Source organism: Anabrus simplex, chromosome 2 (genome assembly GCF_040414725.1).
Source record: "Anabrus simplex isolate iqAnaSimp1 chromosome 2, ASM4041472v1, whole genome shotgun sequence".
NCBI lineage: Eukaryota > Metazoa > Arthropoda > Insecta > Orthoptera > Tettigoniidae > Anabrus > Anabrus simplex.
The window spans coordinates 628,581,890-628,602,850 of NC_090266.1; the positions used below are offsets into that span (position 1 = coordinate 628,581,890).

The following is a 20,961-nucleotide window of genomic DNA, read 5'->3' on the forward strand; positions in this document are numbered from 1 at the left end:
TCATATGGAAAAGGAGGCCAGTAAAAGGACACACTGATGCCAATTGGAGGGAGGAGTTGGAGAGTTTGAGGGAGATAATTAGGATTCTCTCAGAGGATGGGAAGGAGGCCTCCCTCAAACAATGTACAGGTTACAGTAGGTGTAAAAGAGAGATGGGAAGGAAAGGGTGGGAATTGTAGACGACAGGTGGTCTAATATTTTAAGGGGAAGGAGATTGCAGGCTAAGGGCTCCAATCAGAATCAGAATTCAGGACGGGTGTCTGTGAGAAATCGGTATGAGTCACTGCAAGTAGAACAACCGAGGGAAGATGAGGAACAGGGAACTGCTGCTGAGAAGTGTGGAAGTAAGAGGAAGGGAAAAGGTAGGAAAGGGAAATGTGGAGTAGTGGATAGGAAAAGACAGGTGGAACAGCGTCATGGGATGGAGAAAAATGGAGGAGGAAGTAGCTTCTGCAGCTGTCAGGAAAGATAGGACTGACCAGGAGGGGAGAGGATCAAATGACGTGGGTATTGAAATGCAATGTTACAAAGGACAAATACCTCGGCATAAAACTAGGCAGCGGGCTCACTATCCAACCACACATCCTAATGCTCTCTTCACTCATCAACTGAAAAAGTTCACAATTTCAAAAAGAGGGAGGCAGGGGGGAAATCAAACTCATTTAAATAATTTTTGGGATTTAAATATTCTTAATACTTCCTACACACACATAAGCTTTTCCAACAATAGGTTTCATAACCAAATTAGTACTGGAGTGCACAACTATATGACCAGACAAAAATGCCCTACTTACTGTACCTGACTACCCTACCACATAAACAAACAATTTTTACTGATAAGTCCACATTAATTATAACTCTTTGATATCAAACCTGGAACAATACAAATCTGACAGTTCAGATAAAACTAAGCACAGACATGAGACTCAAAGCTGATACAGAGCAGTGACAGAGTTCAGTTGGTGCGGCAAATAGGCCAACTGGACACACCACTCGGCCGATACGCTGGTTTCTTCTCTCAAAACCACTCAATTAAATATAAATCAATATAAAACCAACAACTGCATGCAGGCAAAACACAGTTTTCATTTTAGCCTGACATTCTCATGAACTTAATAACAAGCCAAATTTTTTTACGGCTATGATCACCCAATAATGAAAAAACGTTTCACAAACTTTACAACAACCTTTGTCACAAATATCAGTTGAAGTAAAATCTTGATATACATATCAACAATAAGTTAATTTAAGACATATTAAAGTTTGGTAATGATCAGATCAATACTTTTCATGTTATGAATCTTCACAATGAGTGCTCTGTTGGAAATTGAAAAAATACCAGCACATTTTTTGTTCAACGTGTGTTAAAATTTTAACTGGGTATGATAAAAATTTCTATTCCATATAATTAAATGCAGAATAAAATAGGCTAAATTTTGGTGTAGCTTGTTTCTATGTGGGACAAAGGATAAACTTTTTATTAATGTATTATCTCGGGTGACTATACTTTTTCCCACGACAGTAGTAAGTGATAGGAGGCAATGATTGACAGCTGCCACTGCCGAGATACTTACCATGATCTACTTTCAATTATTTCACTCTAGTACTCGGATAAAACTGGAAAAGGTAACTTGTAACCATTTAAAATATGTTTCAAGAAGCTGCATGGAGGTGAATGTTAAATAAAAATGTGATTTTCTTACATTTTCTCATCCTTCCATGGACAGATTTAATGGTTTACCTGGTATCTTGTTTTTTACTTTAAGTTTTATTAATTTTATACATTTTTAAATGCACTTGATGTACAAACCTAATCTCTTTCCTAATTTTAACTTTTTTTTTTTTTTCCAGAGAAACTAATAAAAACACAAAACACCACTTTTGATTTCTAAATCAACAAATCTTAAAAAATATAAAAATACTTTCTAAAACCTCTATTTATGGCCTTTTGCAGTAGGAGCTTCACTCCCATTTACCTTTCCCTGGACTAGTTACTTTTGGTTGTTAATAGAGAAATTAAAGTTGACTCGGTGCTTGACTAATACTTGATGGTATCAAAGCCCACTCTGTAATTCTTTGAAGAGATAAGAACATACCTTGTTTGGAAAGTTCTAGTGCTCGAGCACAATTCTGTTAGACATTATTGTATTTTAATGTAAAATTCTCTTTGTTAATCATTGTTGTTATCTCTCTGAGATTGTATTAAAAATGATACCAAACAAAAGGAAAGAAAAGAAAGAAACCATACCGTTAGGTTTAATACAAATTAGTCGGTGAACCATTTCAATTTTTTCTTTTCTCTTTTCTTTCTCCTTCGTCTAGCCCTAAGGCCATTCCTCCACCCAGTGTGGATAATAATAATAATAATCTATATATTTAAAAAAATTATGAAAACTAAAATCAGTCCAGCCATTCTATCCAGTCAATTTCCTTCATTCTTTTTAACTGAAAGGTATTCATGCACAGATTTGTCATCGGGTACTATAAATCACTTCCACCTTTCTCAAATTATTTGATTTTATCAAATTTTTTGTCTCTTTTAAGCAATCATATCTTTGGTTCTAATTGAGGTATGGAGTCGTCTTGGCCTAAAAACACTCAGTGGATCAAGCTCTTTCATTTCAGCTCTGAACTATTCAAATTGGTTGATTCTGAGGAAAGTTATGAGTGCACATTCAATTTGACGTCTCATTTCCTCAACATTTTTTCTCATTGAAGCAATCATATCTTTCGTTCTAATTGAGATAGACAGCTTGTTTTGGTCTAAAAACACTCAGTGGATCAAGCGCTTTCTTTTGAGGTAATAACTACTTAAATTGGTAGATTCTGAGAAAAGTTATGAGTACATTTGTCTCCATGACAAAGATCTTAGAAGGACTTTTTAACAGTTTGGCGCGTAGTGTTGTTCCAAGGAACATTTAATTCAGTTTCTTTGTGTGATGTATTTTCAAGTGTTTTGTTGACATAATACATTCTATTACCACAGCAGATCATGTGCTTTATTTTATTAACTCGAAACTTTTCAAATACATCCGTGAGGATAGTAACAAACAACACCATACTTTGTACATTGCGGGCAGAGCCAGCGGGAAACTGCTAGTAATAATAATAATAATAATAATGTTAATGTCGTTGTTTCCTAAAGCACGTAATAAATTCACAAGCATTATACAATAACATAAAGGTCGAACATTTTCAATGAAAGAAAAAACAAAACTGATCGCAGTGAGGTAAGGACTGCATTCTTTAAATCACTGAAGCCTAGATTAGGGTGTCTGTTTTTCAGTGGTGTACCCTAACCTTGATAATGAAGCGTACAGTAGTGGTCTTTGGCAAACGTAAGTTTTTAGTAATTTTACTATAATCTGATTATTAATTAATTCACATGATAATTTCACACAGTATATAATGGATACATTTCTTATAGGAGTATTCAATGTAATGAGAGGAAAAGAAATTAAAAGATAATATTACTAAAAATGTTGTCATACATTACAGCAGTTATTTATATTTACACACTACATGTATGGGAGTTAAATGAAATAAGAGGTGTATGTCATTGAAGATTACAACTTAGTTTGTAAATTAGTTCAATTCTTCCGTGTTTGCACAGAAACTTTTCTATGACCATGTCATAGAATGAATCCTTCAGTATTGAAGCACTTCTTTTCAATTGTTTCAATGAATGAAATTCAACTTTCACATAAAAGAAAAATGAATATGTGATGTAAATGTTTACCTTCATAAGTGTTGACAGCTTCAAGATTTAAAACATGTCGAATTACATGGTATTCATCAGATATGCCATTGCCTCCCAACATGTCACGAGCTGTTCTAGCAATATCCAGTGCTTTTCCACAGGAATTGCGTTTTATCAGTGAAATCATTTCAGGCGTATCCCTATTAAATATGAACAAACAAATAACAACAATTAGAAATACAGTATGGATGGTTTAATCAGTCACCAAGGTCAGAGACACATGGATTGAGACTATCAGAATAGTACATGCATGGTCAAGAAACAAATAATATTAACATCCATTGTGTAGTGATGAAAATAATTTTATGTAATTTAAACCAACTTCATGACTATTCTACAGGAGTGCTTTCAGCTTATGTCCTCAGGAACTTGTTTCTGTCCCAGTAATCAATTGCCTAGGATAGCTATGCAAGAAGAGTTGGAAGTGCTCCAGCAATGTAATTAATTTACCATGGTGGAACTGCCTCCTTATGTGAAGAATTCAGTAGAATACTAATGAAAAGCTGAAACAGTCCAAAACCTAACTATACATGTAATATAGGGTTTCCACATAATAATAATAATTTTACCCTAAACCTCGAATGAGTGATTAAGAGGAGAAATGTGCTTCAAGCAAAAAATACTGACCATCAAAGAAGGCATTTTTAATGATATGACATTCAGGTATTAAATCTGTTTAAAACTGTAATAATAAAAATAGAATTTTATTGTATTTTTTGTATGCTACTTCTCCTTTATATTACAGTAAATGAGTACATTAAAACACCCATAAATATACAGAAGTTTTGTGAAGCAAGTTTGGATTAAACCTTCTACTCCATCTCTGATTCCATTATTGTATATTTATTTATTTATTTCAATAAATATAATTTTATTTCTTTATAGTACACAAGAACCTTGTTTATCCAGCCCTCATTAATCTGGATGTCCTTTTTATCCAGATCACCGGGCGAGTTGGCCGTGCGTGTAGAGGCGCGCGACTGTGAGCTTGCATCCGGGAGATAGTAGGTTCGAATCCCACTATCGGCAGCCCTGAAAATGGTTTTCCGTAGTTTCCCATTTTCACACCAGGCAAATGCTGGGGCTGTACCTTAATTAAGGCCACGGCTGCTTCCTTCCAACTCCTAGGCCTTTCCTATCCCATCGTCGCCATAAGACCTATCTGTGTCGGTGCGACGTAAAGCCCATAGCAAAAAAAAAAATTATCCAGATCAAAAATAACAAAAATTTATTTTCACTTGTACAGCATTTCTTTACTCTTCTTGAATGTCTTTTCCACCAACAATAGTTAAGGACAGGAACTGGAAGTAATTCAGCCACGGTCTATCAAAGGTACCGTCCTGGCATTCACCTGGAATTGAGAATGGGAAACTGTGTAAAACCATTCCCAGGATGGCCAAAGTGAGATTCAAATCCACGCTCTTCTGAATGCAATGCACTACTAACATGCCTCAGCACGCAGAGCTACGCCGCTCGGTAAACACAGATTATTCACTTCATCAATGACGGTCCTGCTGACATGGAGTCTGACACTCATCTGCTACTGCAGACATTATTAACTCGGGTTCACATCGTTGCTTAATAATGACCTGCTGTGTAATTGCTTTTTTTTTTTTTTTGCTTTATGTCGCACCGACACAGATAGGTCTTATGGCGACGATGGGATAGGAAAGGCCTAGGAATTGGAAGGAAGCGGCTATGGCCTTAATTAAAGTACAGCCCCGGTATTTGCCTGGTGTGAAAATGGGAAACCACGGAAAACCATCTTCAGGGCTGCCGACAGTAGGGCTCGAACCCACTATCTCCCGATTACTGGATACTGGCCGCACTTAAGCGACTGCAGCTATCGAGCTCGGTGTGTGATTGCATAAGATGATGAAAGAGGAAGGGAATGAGTCATCATATCCAGTAGTGTGTGAGAGGCCATATCAGTAGCTGAAGGTTAACACCACATCGTACAGCGGTTGCAGTATTTTCCTGTGCAGTATTGTATTGTTTGAGTGAGCATGAAATGGCTTCAAAATGGAAGAAAGTGGTTGTTTCCATGGACAAAAAGTTAGAAGCATTAAACAGGCTGGGCAAAGGAGAACTTTTCAAAAATATTGCTGCAGATGCTGTAGACTATGGCGTAGAGACTTCAACTGTGTCTGACTGGAAGAAAAAATGAAAAGAAATTGAAGACTTTCTGCTTTAAAATGATGATGAAAGATAATTTAGAGAATTGTGCCACAGTAAAGAAAGCTAGAAATGAATCTCTAGATGATGCATTATTCATGTGGTTTAGTGAGAAAAGAGAGCATGGTGTTCCGATTTCAGGGCCGATTTTACAAGAAAAGGCACTTAACTTAAACAGCAAGCTAGCAAATGGAGATCCTAACTTCACAGCTAGTCAGGGTTGGTTGGAAAGGTGGAAAGCTCATCATGGCATACGCCAGCTTTCAGTGACTGGTGAAAGTTTTTCAGGGGATAAAGTCGCTGCTGACAGTTTTATAAAGGAATTTCAGGACATTATTTGCTCCGATAACTTAACGCCAGATCAGATATATAACGTCGATGAAACTGGGCTGTTTTATTGCATGCTACCAAATAAGACACATGCATCTAAATTAGATGAATCGGCAAGGGGTTATAAAAGAAGTAAAGATCGCATTACAATTATGGCATGGGCCAATGCATCTGGAGGATATAAATTTCCTCTCCTGTTAATAGGGAAATAAAAAATTCCCCGTGCTCTTAAAAATATGAATCAATCTGCCTTGCAGATCCTTACACATCCCAAAAGAATGCATGGATGGACAGTGCAACTTTCAAAAACTGGTTCCAAGAAGACTTTGTGCTGAACGTAAAAAGTTTTTAACGAAACAAGGTTTGCCATTGAAGGTCATTTTGTTCATTGAAAATGTGCTGTCACATCTACTCCTAAGCGATATTCTGAAAACTGACCTGCCAAGCAGCAACATGGGTGCCTGAAGATCTGGATGAAGAGATTTCTGTTTTCCCTCAAGCAGATTATTCAATCAACAATCACTCAATCAATCATCACTGATCTACATTTAGGGATGTTGCCCAGATGGCAGTTTCCCCAACAATTGTTTACCTAGTATTTTCTTAAATGATTTCAAAGAACTTGATCACTTCATGCATAACTCAACAGTCACCACAGAAATGTGCACATGAAGGATGGAGCTCCTACACATACACTGAGTGTATGAAGTGTCAAGTATGACTCTGTGTAAAATGTTCTGTCAAATTCCATGTTTGCACTCAGTAATGCTCGTTGACTTGTTGCAGATATTTCAAATTGTAGCCTCCATTCCTTGAAATACACTGGCGGAAAATGAAATCCCAAAAGAAGGAGTTGTGCTACATAAACAAAATTTGGGAGGTGTGATTGCACATCTGAAAGATGACACCTATTCAAATTTGTAACTGTTATATCTTTTTCAGGTATAATTATGTTATACCTGGTCATCAGACCAGAAGCTGATTGGACCCACAAATAACACCACCAAAGGTTATGTGGTTATAGGGAAACTGCAAAAACAAATGGCAGTGCCAATATGAGGTGTACTAGGCAAGATGAGGAATGAGGTAATTTCCCATTGCTTTCCTCACTGGGCCAGAAAGTGCTACTGCAGCACAAATGACCCTAAGAGTAACACTTTTCATAACAGTCAGACACACTAGTCACGCTCCAAATGTCATTACTCAGCACCACCCATACCTCAGTGGCTTCCATATTGTCACAGCCATAGACAAGACTGAGACTTTGATAGAGGCCAAATTTTGCTCTGGCTTGTACCAAGAGACAGATGCAACAGTACTATTTACATTAAGAAATGGCAACAGGCGGTTCTGTTACCATATGTTTTCTTTTCCAAGTAGTTCATAAATTTATTTATTCAAAATTAGCCATTACAGCTTTGCTCACGTGAATTTTGTAATTTGATAAAAGTAATCGATCCTCCGTACTGTACTAAGACATTATATGAAAATCACTAAAGTATAAAAAACCACCAAACAATTGAGTTTCCTTTACCCCAGAACCTCTTTGAAAACCATATGTAAACCATGGTTGTTGTATTGCCTTTTGGGGCTAAGATAACCAGGTTACTGGCAGAACTAACTTCGGAATATGTGACAGAACTGTACATGTGAGAAACAGTCCTCTCTCAAGTCGAAAACAATAAAATATGTGTTACATTTTTTTAAAGGAGATTCTAAATACCTATTTCCACGTCTGTAACATCTTCAGATTTTGAGATATAAGTGTCCTCATAAAAAGAATTCCATGTTTTTCACTTCTTTTCACCCCACTTAACTGGCTTTTTCAAAAACAAAAAAATGTGTGTTCATTTATTTCTAAAGGAGATTCCAAATACCTATTTTCACATCTGTAACATGTTATTTTCAGATATACTGTAGATACACTCATGTTTAAAATTCACCCGCTTTTTCAATTCTTTTCAACTCCTTAAGAGGATTTTCCAAAAATATACGTGTTTCCTTATTTTTAAAGGAGATTCCAAATACCAATTTTCATGTCTGTAAAATCTTCAGTTTTTGAGATATATGTATCCTCATTAAAAAAGTTCAACTCCTTCTTCACTTCTTTCCAAACCACCCCCGCAAGTGGACTTCCCAAAAAACATACGTCTTTCTTTATTTTTGAAGGAGATTCCAAATACAAATTTGCATGTCTATAACATCTTCATGATATAAGTATCCTCATTAAAAATTCAACTCCTTTTTTAGTCCTATTCACCCCCCGCCCCCCTTGCAAATGGATTTTCCAAAAACAAAAAAATACGAGCTTCTTTATTTTTAAAGGAAATTACAAATACTAATTTTTACATCTGTAACGTGTTAAGGTTTTGTATATACTAATTTAAAGAATTCACCCAATTTTCACTTCCTTTAAACCCCCTTAAGGGGACTGTCAGGTCAGGTACATCCTGCTACCGTATGCGACTGTCTTGCCGAGGGCTGGGTGGCTGTTACCAAACCTGACAAACTAAGAGTGAACCAATGGCTATAGGCAGAAGAGTTCACACTTAGGGGGATTTTTGGAGCCATTGTGTAAGAAATGACACATAAATTCAATTAGAAGCTGCTGCCTTGCTGATGTGGCAGGGGACTGCTAAAGGCTAAGGGAGATAATCCTGACAGAAAATATTTTCTAACGTTAGGCCTAGCAAGTCAGTTGGAGAGCAACCACAATCGCTTTCAACACTTATACAAGCCTTGGATGCAAACAAAGAACTTGGAGGAGACAACATCACCAGCAGACCCACGCCAGGTATGATGGCTTACAGCCTGATGATAGTCCAAGCCTTGCGATTGTGCAACAACCCCAGAGAAGACAACACACTCGAATAGGAACAATCAGTGTACTGAGTTTGACTGGGAAATGTGAAGAGTTAGTGGACATCATGGAGAGAAGGAAAATATCAATCCTACGACTGAGTGAAACTAAATGGAAAGATAAAAGGAAGAAAGAGTTGAGGAAAAACTATACCCTCTACTGGAATGGTAACAGAGAGATGAGAAATGGAGTAGGATTGATATTATCTAAAGAGTTAGATGGTATTACAGAGATCCAGTACATTAATGAGAGGATTATAAAGGCAACAGTTCACCTTGGGAAAGAGAAGCTGACACTGGTGCAAGTGTATGCCCCACAGGCGGGTTGCAGTCAAGATGGAAAGAACAAGTTTCTCAAAGACCTAGAAGAGACCATCAGTGAAGAGAGGGAAATCATCATGGGGGACCTCAATGCACAGCTCGGGACAGACAGGTATGGCCGGGCTGAGTGGCTCACATGGTTAAGGCGCTGGCCTTCTGACCCCAACTTGGCAGGTTCGATCCTGGCTCAGTCCGGTGGTATTTGAAGGTGCTCAAATACGTCAGCCTCGTGTCGGTAGATTTACTGGCACGTAAAAGAACTCCTGCGGGACTAAATTCCGGCACCTCGGCGTCTCCAAAAAAACGTAAAAGAGTAGTTAGTGGGACGTAAAACAAATAACATTATTATTATTATTAGACAGGAATGGCTATGAGAAGGTGATGGGACCACATGGCTATGGAGAAGGAATTCAGAAAGGGAACATCACCTAGACTTCTGCATAAGAAACTGTTTGGTAGTAAAAAACAGTTGGTTCAACAAAAGAGTCAGTCACAAGATTACCTGTTACAGCTGGGATGGAAAGAGCAAGACGGTCATTGAGTATGTCATTACAGATAAAGACAGAAGTAGACTTGTGACTGATGTCAAGATGCTTCCAAGTGAGAACCTCAATAGCCACCACCGGTTATTAGTTGCAGATAACAAAGATAACAAGAAAACAAAGATAACAACCAGAAAATTGCCTAAGATTAAGACTACAACAGATTGGAAAAAGGACCGAATATCAGGACTGTATAAGAGGACAACTGCCTACAGAAGAAGTGGAGAGTGGTGAGGTAGAGTGACAAGATTTTAAAACACCTTGATAAAATAAGCAATAGAGGTTTGCAGGAAGACAAGTGCGAAAGTAAGGGAAAAAGAGACACTCTGGTGGAATGAAAGAGTAAGATCCTCAATAAAGGAAAGGAACATAGCACAAAAAGAATGAGACAGAAAGAAATCCAAGCCAGAAGAGGTAAGGGACGAGGGGAAGATCAGAGACCTTGGAACAAGTTTACTGGGACAAGAAATTGAGGATTAAAAGAGTAGTAGAATAGGAGAAGATAAAGTGCTGGGAGAAATTTACTCAAAAACTGAAGAAAGGCACCAGAGGCAATATAAAACTCTTTTTCAGAGAGATCAAAAACAAAAGGAAATCAGTTGAAACCAACAAAACAATTGAGGATCCTAATGGAAACCTGGCCAAGAAGGAAGAGGATATCAGAGAGGTTCTGAGGAATCATTTTGATCTCCTACTGAACACGAGAGAAGCAGATCAGAGAACAAAAGGAGCAACTGTTGAAACCTGCACAGAGGAACCTCCCATTACATGGGCAGAAACAGAAGCAGCCCTTAAGTGCAGCAAGGGAAATCCCCAGAAATCGATTAAGACAGCACGGACATGATTAAAGCAGTGGCTACAAAGAGTGCTCAATGTAGTTTGGAAAGATGGCAAGATACCTACTGATCAGAGCAAGGGTGTCATTATCCCCCTGTTTAAGAAAGGAAATCGCTGAAAATGGTCCAACTACCGGGGAATAACTTTCCTTCCTCTTGGGCTTAAGATTCTTGAGAAAATCTTAGAGAGCAGATTGCGAGTCATCTTAGAGCCACAGTTTGAAGAGGAACAGTATAGCTTCAGGCCTAACAGGTCCACAACAGACCTAATATTCAGTGTCCGTATGTAAATGGAAAAATATATGGGAAAAGGCAAAGATCAGTTTATGGTTTCCTTTGACATTGAGAAGGCATATGACAGCATTGCAGGAGAGAAAATATGGGAATGCCTGAGAAAAGGAAATGTGCCAGAGAGACTGATGAGGAAAGCTCAGATGCTGTATAAGAACTCTACCAGCTGTGTGCAATTGGGTGATGGACATTCATCCTGGTTCAAGACCAAAAGTGGAGTCAAGCAAGGCAGTGCACTATCCCCATTATTGTTTATCACCATCATGGATGACATAATGAAGAACATCAAGAAAACCTCTGGTGAACTAAATGCAATGGACTTCGCTTATGATGGTATGATCTGGAGAGAAACTGAGGAACAAGTACAGTCGAGACTCAATGAATGGAAGGTTAAGTTCCAGTAGTTCAATCTCAAGATAAGCAAAATCAAAACAGTAGTGATGGCAATAAACAGATAGGGCCGACCAGCGAACATCATGCTAGGAAACCATCAACTAGAAAGTGTGGAAAGCTTCACATACCTCGGCAGTGTAATATCTTGAGATACACTAGCCACAAAGGAAGTGGCAAATAGAGTGCAGAAGAGCTCTCACTTTTACCAGCATAACGAACACTCCTCTGGGATCCCAAAGTACCAACAAAATCAAAGCTGGTGATGTTCAATCAGTACATCATACCAATCGTAACCTATAGTATTGAAACCTGCACCCTCACTAAGAAAGATTCATCAAGGTTGCAGGCATCCGAGATGAAATTCCTTAGGCCCACAATTCAAAAAACCAAACTGGACAAGTTAAGGAATGATGCGGTTAGGAAGGAAGCTGGGATTGTTACATCATTGTTAGATCGGGTCAGCATGTCCAGACAGGTAGTTTGGGCATGTAATGAGGATGGAGCCAACAAAGACAGCATATGTTAACTTGGAGAGACATGTGGCAGGGAAACGGATGGTGGGAAGACCAAGATCCCAATGGATGGACATCGTAAAGATGGACATTGCAGATCGGGTGAACTAAATGCAATGGCGGACGTCATTAACAACAGAAAATATCTCAATAAACTGTAAAATGATGATGAAGTGGATTTTGCAAAAACAAAAAGTGCGTGTTTCTTTGTTTTAAAAGAAGATTCCAAACACATTAAGATTTGAGATATACTCATTTTAAAAACTGACCCCATTTTTTCACTTCTTTTCACACTTCTTTTCTTCACTTCTTTTCCTTTAAGTGAATTTTCAGAAAACAAACAAAATTGAGTGTTTCGTTATTTTTAAAGGAGATTCCATATATAAATTTTTACATCTGTAATAATTTCAGTTTTTGATATATACTGTAAGTATCCTCATAACAAGTATTCAATCCCTTTTCCACTTATTTTCATCCTCCTTAGGTGGATTTTCCGAAAACAAAAAAAATGCATATTTCTTTATTTTCGTGTGTATCTGTTAGAGCATAGTAAGATAAAATAGTACTAATAATAATCTGTCCAAGCATTTAGCTTTGTTGGTAAATCTTTGAGTAGTTCTTGCAAATTTCAAACTTGAAATTTAAATTTCTGTTTGTGCTTAGTAGCAACATACGGTATTGTAATTAGGACACGTCTGAACGTAGTTTAAAATTATTTTAGTGTACAGTACTGTAGTATACGAGTAATATCTATTAGAAATTAGTGTGCTTATTCTATTATTGTAAAATATTTGATAGTAGGCCTATAGTAGAGGTATCCGTAGAAACTCTCTGTTGTTGTAATTAGGATAGGCTTAACTGCAGTTTAGAATTGTGTAATTCTTGTGAGTTCCTTTGGGTATTCAGTAATTAACAGCGCTTTTTATCTTGTTAGGGAGTTGTAGGATAAAAATAGAGTAGAGCTAAGTAGTATTGTAGTGTAGTAGTATATTAATTACCTTATTCTCGTGTACTATCCTAGACAATATTTCTTTCCTTTTTTTTTTTTTTTGCACATAATAATTATTTTCTTTTTCATTTCATTTTCCATAAAGAATGGCTAAGGAGTGCAAGTGTAGGAACTATTGGTGTGGCCAGGCATTAAGGAGTATGAGGGAGGAGTTGGAGAGTTTGAGGGAGATAATTAGGATTCTCTCAGAAGACAGGAGGGAAGATAGGCCTCCCTCAAAAAATGTACAGGATACAGTAGGTGTAAAAGAGGGATGGAAAGGAAAGGAGGGAATTGCAGAAGACAGGTGGTCTAATGTTCTAAGGGGAAGAAGATTGCAGACAAAGGGCTCTATTCAGGATCAGAACTCAGGACAGGCGTCTGTAAGAAATCGGTATGAGTCACTGCAGGTAGAACAACAGAGGGAAGGTGAGGAACTGGGAACTGTAGCTGAAAAGTGTGGAAGTAGAAGGAAGGGAAAAGGTAAGAAAGGGAAATGAAGAGTAGAGGATAGGAAACATCATGTGGAACTGGGTCATGGGAGGGAGAAAAGGGAGGAGGAAGTAGCTCCTGTAGCTTGTCAGTAAAGACAGGGCTGACCGGGAGGTGAGGGGATCAAACGAGGTGGGTAGGGTTGAGGCTCTGGTCATGGGGGACTCCATTGTTAGACATGAGGGGAAAGTGTGTGGAGGAACGGGAACCAGGGTAGTGTGTTATCCAGGAATTAGGTTGAGGCAGATGTTGAAGAAAGTGAAGAAGACTAGGGTCCAGCCACACATAGGCCATCATGGAGAGGACAGACTGCCATATTCGTCGCATGGCTGTGGTGGATCATACTATGGACATTAGAGCTTCATTTGGTATCAGAGGGACCCATCAAGGGTCTAACAAATTGATTACTTGAGGGCAGGGTGCGATGATTTAAGTCAGTTGATTTTTATAATTAAAAGCTATGATTTAAATCAGTTGATTTTTATAATTAATATCTATGATGAAAATCAGTTGGCTTACTTATTCTCATCCTGTTACCTGCTGACCATTGTTCAAGAATATTATAGGAATCAACAACATAAAATTAGTTTGCTTTCTTATTGTTGTCTTATTGCTTGTGGCCTATTGGGTGCAGCTTACGTACCCATCCTGCATGTTTGGAATCGTAGATACCTGAAGTAGCAGAGAGGAGAGATCTTTACTTTATGCTTGCCAGGGATTCAGCAGCCTATTCCAAGAAGTTACCTTACTTATATAGAAGAATCAAAAGTGACACAGCATACAACATTGCCCATAAGAGTAATTATCAAATGTTTCCCCTTCCCTGAAGAACTCTTTAATCACAACTGAACTAGAAAACTTGTAGGTTCCACCTTTTTTCAATACAAAATGCAATGTTGTTAGATGGTTTTTACAACATATATTTTATTGCAGAACTAGTTTCGGCGCTCATTTAGACGCCATCATCAGCTACATAATAAGTAACGAAAAACTTGGCGATAAAACAATGTACAACAACATATTGATATAATTAACTCCTTAATATCAATTTTATGTTAAGTTTAAAAACTCTAATTTACAACAAGATAACCCTTGTGAGTCAAAAATATAAAATCTCATCTCTAGGTGATGAGTTGTCTTCAATATTCAGTGATGGATATTATTCTATACACTCGTAAACATCAAGGTCATATACAATCTTAAAATTGAAAAAGTACCGGTATCCTGATTAAAGGCATCCAACCCCTTTTTCACCCCTACTATTGGGATTTTCTGAAGAGAGAGAGAGAAAAAAAAAAAAGGGGGTTTCCTTATTTTTAAAGAAGATTCTAAACATTAATTTTTACATCTGTAAACTTTTACTGTTTTGAGATATAGATACACTCATTTTAAAATTTCACCCCCCTTTTTCACCCCCTTAGCGACCGAATATTCAAAAATCCTCTTTTAGCGAGCCCCTACATCTTAATATGAATATATCCCCAAAATGTCATTTCTTTATGTCCAGTAGTTTTGGTTCGGCGATGATGAATCTGTCAGTCAGTCAGTCAGGACATTTTATATATATATATATATAGACTAGCAAGATACCCGTGCTTCCCTACGGTATTATACTGAAATTTATAATTGAATGCTTATTGTTTTATATAAAATCCACCTAAATTCACGACCTGACTCGTTTTCTAATAGATTACGGCAAGTTTCCTCCCATTTTCAATCTTTCTTTCCAGCAATCGATTTTGTACTTCCCGGGCTAGGTCCAGATATTTCACCCAGTCAGTTGGGTCTCTAAATCTTTGCCATCTTTTCCTATAAGCATTTTTAATATGGATCAAATCCTTCAGGAGATACGGCGTGGTGTCGTTTTGGGTGCCTTGTCGGTACTGAACCCGCAGCCGGACTGCATTCCTAGTCATTACCCGTCCAGGACCCATTTCCAGCGCGGTCCGCACATTTGATGACGGTCCAGAACATTATTATTATTATTATTATTATTATTATTAGATGTTCTGGACCCCACAGCAAGATGCAAGACCGCTACTTGGCGGTAAATTACATCTGGTGCCATTTTCATTGTTGACAATGTGACCAGCACCATTGTCGCGCGTAGGCAAGTGTGCGGGATTTCTGGCGATACGAATAACATACTTCCGTGCATTATTGACCTTATTATATAGGTGAATAATATGACGGTCAATCTAATTCCTACTGTTTATTTCAAATGTGTTTAAATTTTTATTTATATGCCAGGAGAATCTACTGTAATCTAGGAATGTTCTCCGAAGGAAAAGATGGCTGTTGAAAACGAACCCAGGAAAGATTAAAAATGGTCGGTTTATGATCAGAATAAGTACATTGAAAATCTACAGCCTGTTTCCAGTCATTCAACAGGATCAGGAATGGAATGAATAAAGCACCATCTAGCAGCGACAACAGGAATTGTGCCAGCTGCCGAAGCACTCCTCTGGGGCAATGATGAATGACAAATGAAATTAAATATTGGACAGTGTTGCTGGGATGAATGATGACAGCAAAAACCGGAGTAAACAGAGAAAAACCTGTCCTGCCTCCATTTTGTCCAGCACGAATGTCACATGGAGTGACCGGAATTTGAACCACAGAACCCAGCTGTGAAAGGCCGGCGCACTCCTGCCTGAGCAATGGAGGTTCCTTATAAGTACATTATGAATGGTAAAATCAATTGGTCTCACCTCCTTTTACACCCCACTGCCGTTAAATTTACACCCCCCCAAAAAAATTGAAAGAAAGAGCATTTCTTTATGTTTAAAGGAGATTCCAAACACCAATGTTCACGTCTATTACCTTCAGTTTTGAGATATAAGTATCCCCTTAAAAATAATTAACTTTCTTTCACACTCCCCCCCCCCCCAAGTGAACTTTCCGGCAAAAAATACTTGTTTCTTTGGTAGTAAAGGATCTTCTAAATACCAATTATCACGACTATAACTTCTTCAGTTTTTGATTTATGTGTCCTCATGAAAGGAATTCAACTCCTTTTCACTCCCGCGCCCCCAAGATGGTTCCCCCCCCCAAAAAGCGTTTTTCTTTGTTTTTAAAGGAGATCCAAATACCAATTTTCATGTCTGTAACAACTTTTTTATTAGATGTATGTATTCTCATAAAATTAAGTCAATTAATTTTTCAATTCTTTCACCCACCCAACCCCCCCCCCCCCTTCATCCTTCATTGGATTTTCCAAGAATAGGTATTTGTTTACAATAAAAGCAGATTCCAAATATCAAATTTCATGTCTATAACATCTTCATTTTTGAGATATCAGTAGCCTAATTAAATTAATTCAACACCATTTTCAGTCACTGTTACCCCCCTCCACCCAAGTGGTATTTCCGAAAACTAAAAATACACGTTTCTTTATTTTTAATAGAGATTAAAAATACCATTTTCTACTTCTGTAACATGTTGAGTTTTTTAGATATACTGTAGAAATTCTCATTTTAAAATTTCACCCCTTTTTAGTTCCCCTTAACTGGAGTTTCCAAAAACAAATCACCTATGTTGCTTTACATTTACAGGCGATTCCAAATACCCAATTTTTACATCTGTAACATTTTATGTTTCTCAGATATTCTGTAGATATAGTCTTTCAAAAAATTCACCCCAATTTGTCACTCCTGTTTAACCGCCATTAATTGGATTTTCCAAAAACAAAAAAATACAAAGTTTCAGTTCTGTAATATCTTCAGTTTCTGAGATATATGTATCCTCATTAAAGGCATTCAACCCATTATTCACACTTTTACACCCCTCATATTGGGATTTACAGAAAACAAAAAATATGTGTTCTTTAATTTTTAAAGGAGATTCTAAATACCAATTTTTACATCTGTAAACTTTTAAAGTTTTAAGATGTAGACACACTCATTTTAAAAATTCACCCTCCTTTTCACCCCCCATTATTTGGATTTTCCAAAAACGAAAAAATACCTGTTTCTTTATTTTTAAAGTAGATCCCAAATACCAATTTTCAGGTCTGTAATATCTTCAGGTTCTGAAATATAAGTAGCCTCATTAAAGGCATTCAACCCTTTTTTCACCCTTTTCCAACCTTCCTATTGGGATTTTCTGAAAACCAAAAATACGTGTTTCTTTATTTTTAAAGGAGATCCTAAACACCAATTTTTACATCTATAATCTTTAAAAGTTTTGAAATATAGATACACTTATTTTAAAAATTCACCCCTTTTTCACCCCTCCATTAATTGGATTTTCCAAAAACAAAAAATATGTGTTTCTTTATATGTAAAAGAGATCCCAAACACCAATTTTCAGGTCTGTAATAACTTCAGGTTCTGAAATATAAGTATCCTCATTAAAGGCATTCAACTCCTTTTTGACCCCTTTTCACCTCTCCTATTGGGATTTTCTGAAAACATAAAAACACGTGTTCCTTTATTTTTAATGAAGATTCTAAATACCAATTTTTACAACTGTAAACTTTCAAAGTTTTGAGATATAGATGCACTCATTTTAAAAATTCACCCCCCTTTTCACCCTCCCATTAATTGGATTTGCCGAAAACAAAAAAATTTGTGTTTCTTTATTTTTAAAAGAGATCAAGAGTACCAATATTCAGGTCTGTAATATCTTCAGTTACTGAGATATAAGTACCAGAATCCTGATTAAAGGCATTCAACCCCTTTATCACCCCTCCTATTTGGGTTTTCTGAAAACAAAAAAATATGTATTTCCTTATTTTTAAAGGAGATTCTAAATACCAATTTTTACATCTGAAAACTTTTAACTCATTTTAAAATTTCACCCCCCTTTTCACCCCCTTAGCGATGGAATATCAAAAAACCCTCTCTTAGCGAGCACCTACATCTTAATATGAATGTATCCCCAAAATTTAATTTCTTTATGTCCAGTAGTTTTGACTCGGCGATGATGAATCAGTCAGTCAGTCAGTCAGTCAGTCAGTCAGTCAGTCAGTCAGTCAGTCAGTCAGTCAGTCAGTCAGTCAGTCAGTCAGTCAGTCAGTCAGTCAGTCAGTCAGTCAGTCAGGACAAGTTATTTTATATATATAGATTATAGTATTACTCTGGGGAATGAGTTAACAAATTCTATTCTTAAGTAGTAAAATTACGTCCAAATGACGTCACATGGTATATATTAAATTTTTTAATGAATGTTGTGATTCATATCATCATGTGTCGTTTTAGTTAAATCCTCATAAATGTTACTTAAAGTTGATAATTTTTCACAATTCAGTCTTGTCAAGCAACTGAGACGTCTGGAAGAAGGTTGAAGAAAGGATGTAATAAGAATTGTAAACCAAGAAGAAGAAGAAGAAGAAGAAGAAGAAGAAGAAGAAGAAGAAGAAGAAGAAGAAGAAGAAGAAGAAGAAGAAGAAGAAGAAGAAGAAGAAGAAGTTTTTCTATAACAAACATGAATTAACATTCAAGATTTGTGAATAAAAAATGTGACTATGTGACGTTTCATAAAATAATAAAGTTGTGATGAGTGTGGTCCATCTTATTGGGTAACATTTTGATGGATCTTCAGAAATATGTAACATTAAAGATGTTATTGTTCACAATATGGTCTTGTTAAGCAACTAATGCATGTGAAAGAAAAGGAAATGTGCAATGATACTTGTGAACAGATGTTTGAAGGGGAAGAAGATTAAAAATAGTAATTTTTTATGAGACTCGCATCATATAGAACACTAACACCCAATGTAACCATACTCTTAACATGAATGACAACTGTTTATTGAGAGAGTGCAAGCAGAAGGAAGAGGGATAAGGTAGAGAGGGAGAGAGGGGAGGTATTTGTGCCTAAGGTGAAGCTGGCGGGTGTAATGGAGTGGGTTTTTTAGGGAGTATAAATGGAAATTTTTATTTGCTCTCTATTTATCATATATGAAAATAATGATATTGAATAATATATTATAACTTTCAGAGATTTCATTAGAATTGAAATACTGCTCTAAGTGTATAAAACAGTTTTCAGTGATATTTAAAATGGCCCCTTTTTCTTTTACGTTGATAATTCTTATGCCTTGTTTAGCACATGTAAACTTATGACCAGCCTCCAACAGGTGTTGTCCCATAGTAGAGAATCTCTTATATTTGTTTGCATTAACATGTTCAAGATATCTTGTTGAAAAGAAGAAGAATGGGGAGAAATGCGTGAGAGGCTTCAGTTGGAAAATAATTATATCGGCAGAACTGACCACAAGTATAAAATTAGAAGGAATTTTAGCAGAAGCGATTGGGGTCAATTTTCATTCATTGGGAAGGGCGTGAAGGAGTGGAACATTTTGCCAGGGGTAGTGTTTGATCCTTTTCCAAAATCTGTACAAATATTCAAGAAGAGAATAAACAGCAACAGAGAAAATAAATGAAATGTTAGAGGGCATTCGACCAGTGCAGGTTATTGTAAATAAAAAAATGTGTGTGAATAAATTAATTCCATCCCCTGGTCTATGGGGATTGGACAGCCGAAGTAGGCGACTGCCTGTACGGGTGAAGTACATTGGGGACTTTGAGGGCTCTGGGACTGCTCCGGTAGCTGTGAAGGCCCTTCAGGAACTCTGAAAAGCGGTGGCAATAGGGGCTATTGTTAAGACGCAGCAGGTCGTTATGCTACTTAGGTTCCATGGGTAAAAAAAAAATAAAAAAATAAATAAATAAATAAATAAATAAATAAATAAATAAAATGTAAATTTTAATCTTATACCAGTTGTATAGTATTATTTGAAGTACTTCTGCACACTGTATATGAGTTGACTATGTTTGTAAGTACAGGAGATATTATAAGTAGAATTTTGTAAACAATATAAATCTGTTAAGGATGAGCTGTGTGTTTAACAGAAAAAAATGTTAGTGTAAATTGTATAATATTGTATTCTAGGAAAATATCTTCATCTCTTGTTAATTTAAAATTTAGTGTTTGACAATAATGTATTTTAGTGTATCATTTGCCACCGAGGTAGACACCTCATTTGCAAATAAAGTGATTTTGATTTTTGATTTTGAAAAATCTCTTCCCTGTTTGGCCTATATATAGCTTTGTAACTGTTACATTGTAACTTATAAACACCTGGCTTAGCAAATTTACCATTACGATTTACAGAATGAGCGTTATAGAAATTAGATGTATTATTATTATTATTATTATTATTATTATTATTATTATTATTATTATTATTATTATTTCTTTGTTATGCCCGTTTACAGAGCACGTTGTAACTTGTTAGCTTGATGATGGTTTTCCTTTCTTCTTCCCCTCCCAACATCTCTTCATGAACTCGCTATGCTGTTTCTTGCGTTCTTACGTCCATTGCTTCCCTCTGGTTCTTTTAGCCTTTTCCATGAACGTGTGCTTTGCAACCAGATTCCCAAAAGCTTTGCGATCCCTGATGATATCTTCTTTGATATTCATTTCTTTTAAATCCTGCTTTATTTCCTATAACCAG

General features: G+C 36.7%; 1 protein-coding gene across 1 annotated transcript in view; it reads right to left on the reverse strand.

Moving 5' to 3' along the window:
• LOC136864288 (glutaryl-CoA dehydrogenase, mitochondrial) overlaps positions 1-20,961 on the reverse strand; it is a 122,465-nt gene that overhangs the window by 16,912 nt on the left and 84,592 nt on the right. The window contains exon 8 of the mRNA XM_067141067.2: positions 3,740-3,900. Coding sequence (XP_066997168.1) covers positions 3,740-3,900 — 161 coding nt within the window. The remainder of the gene's footprint in view (positions 1-3,739; positions 3,901-20,961) is intronic.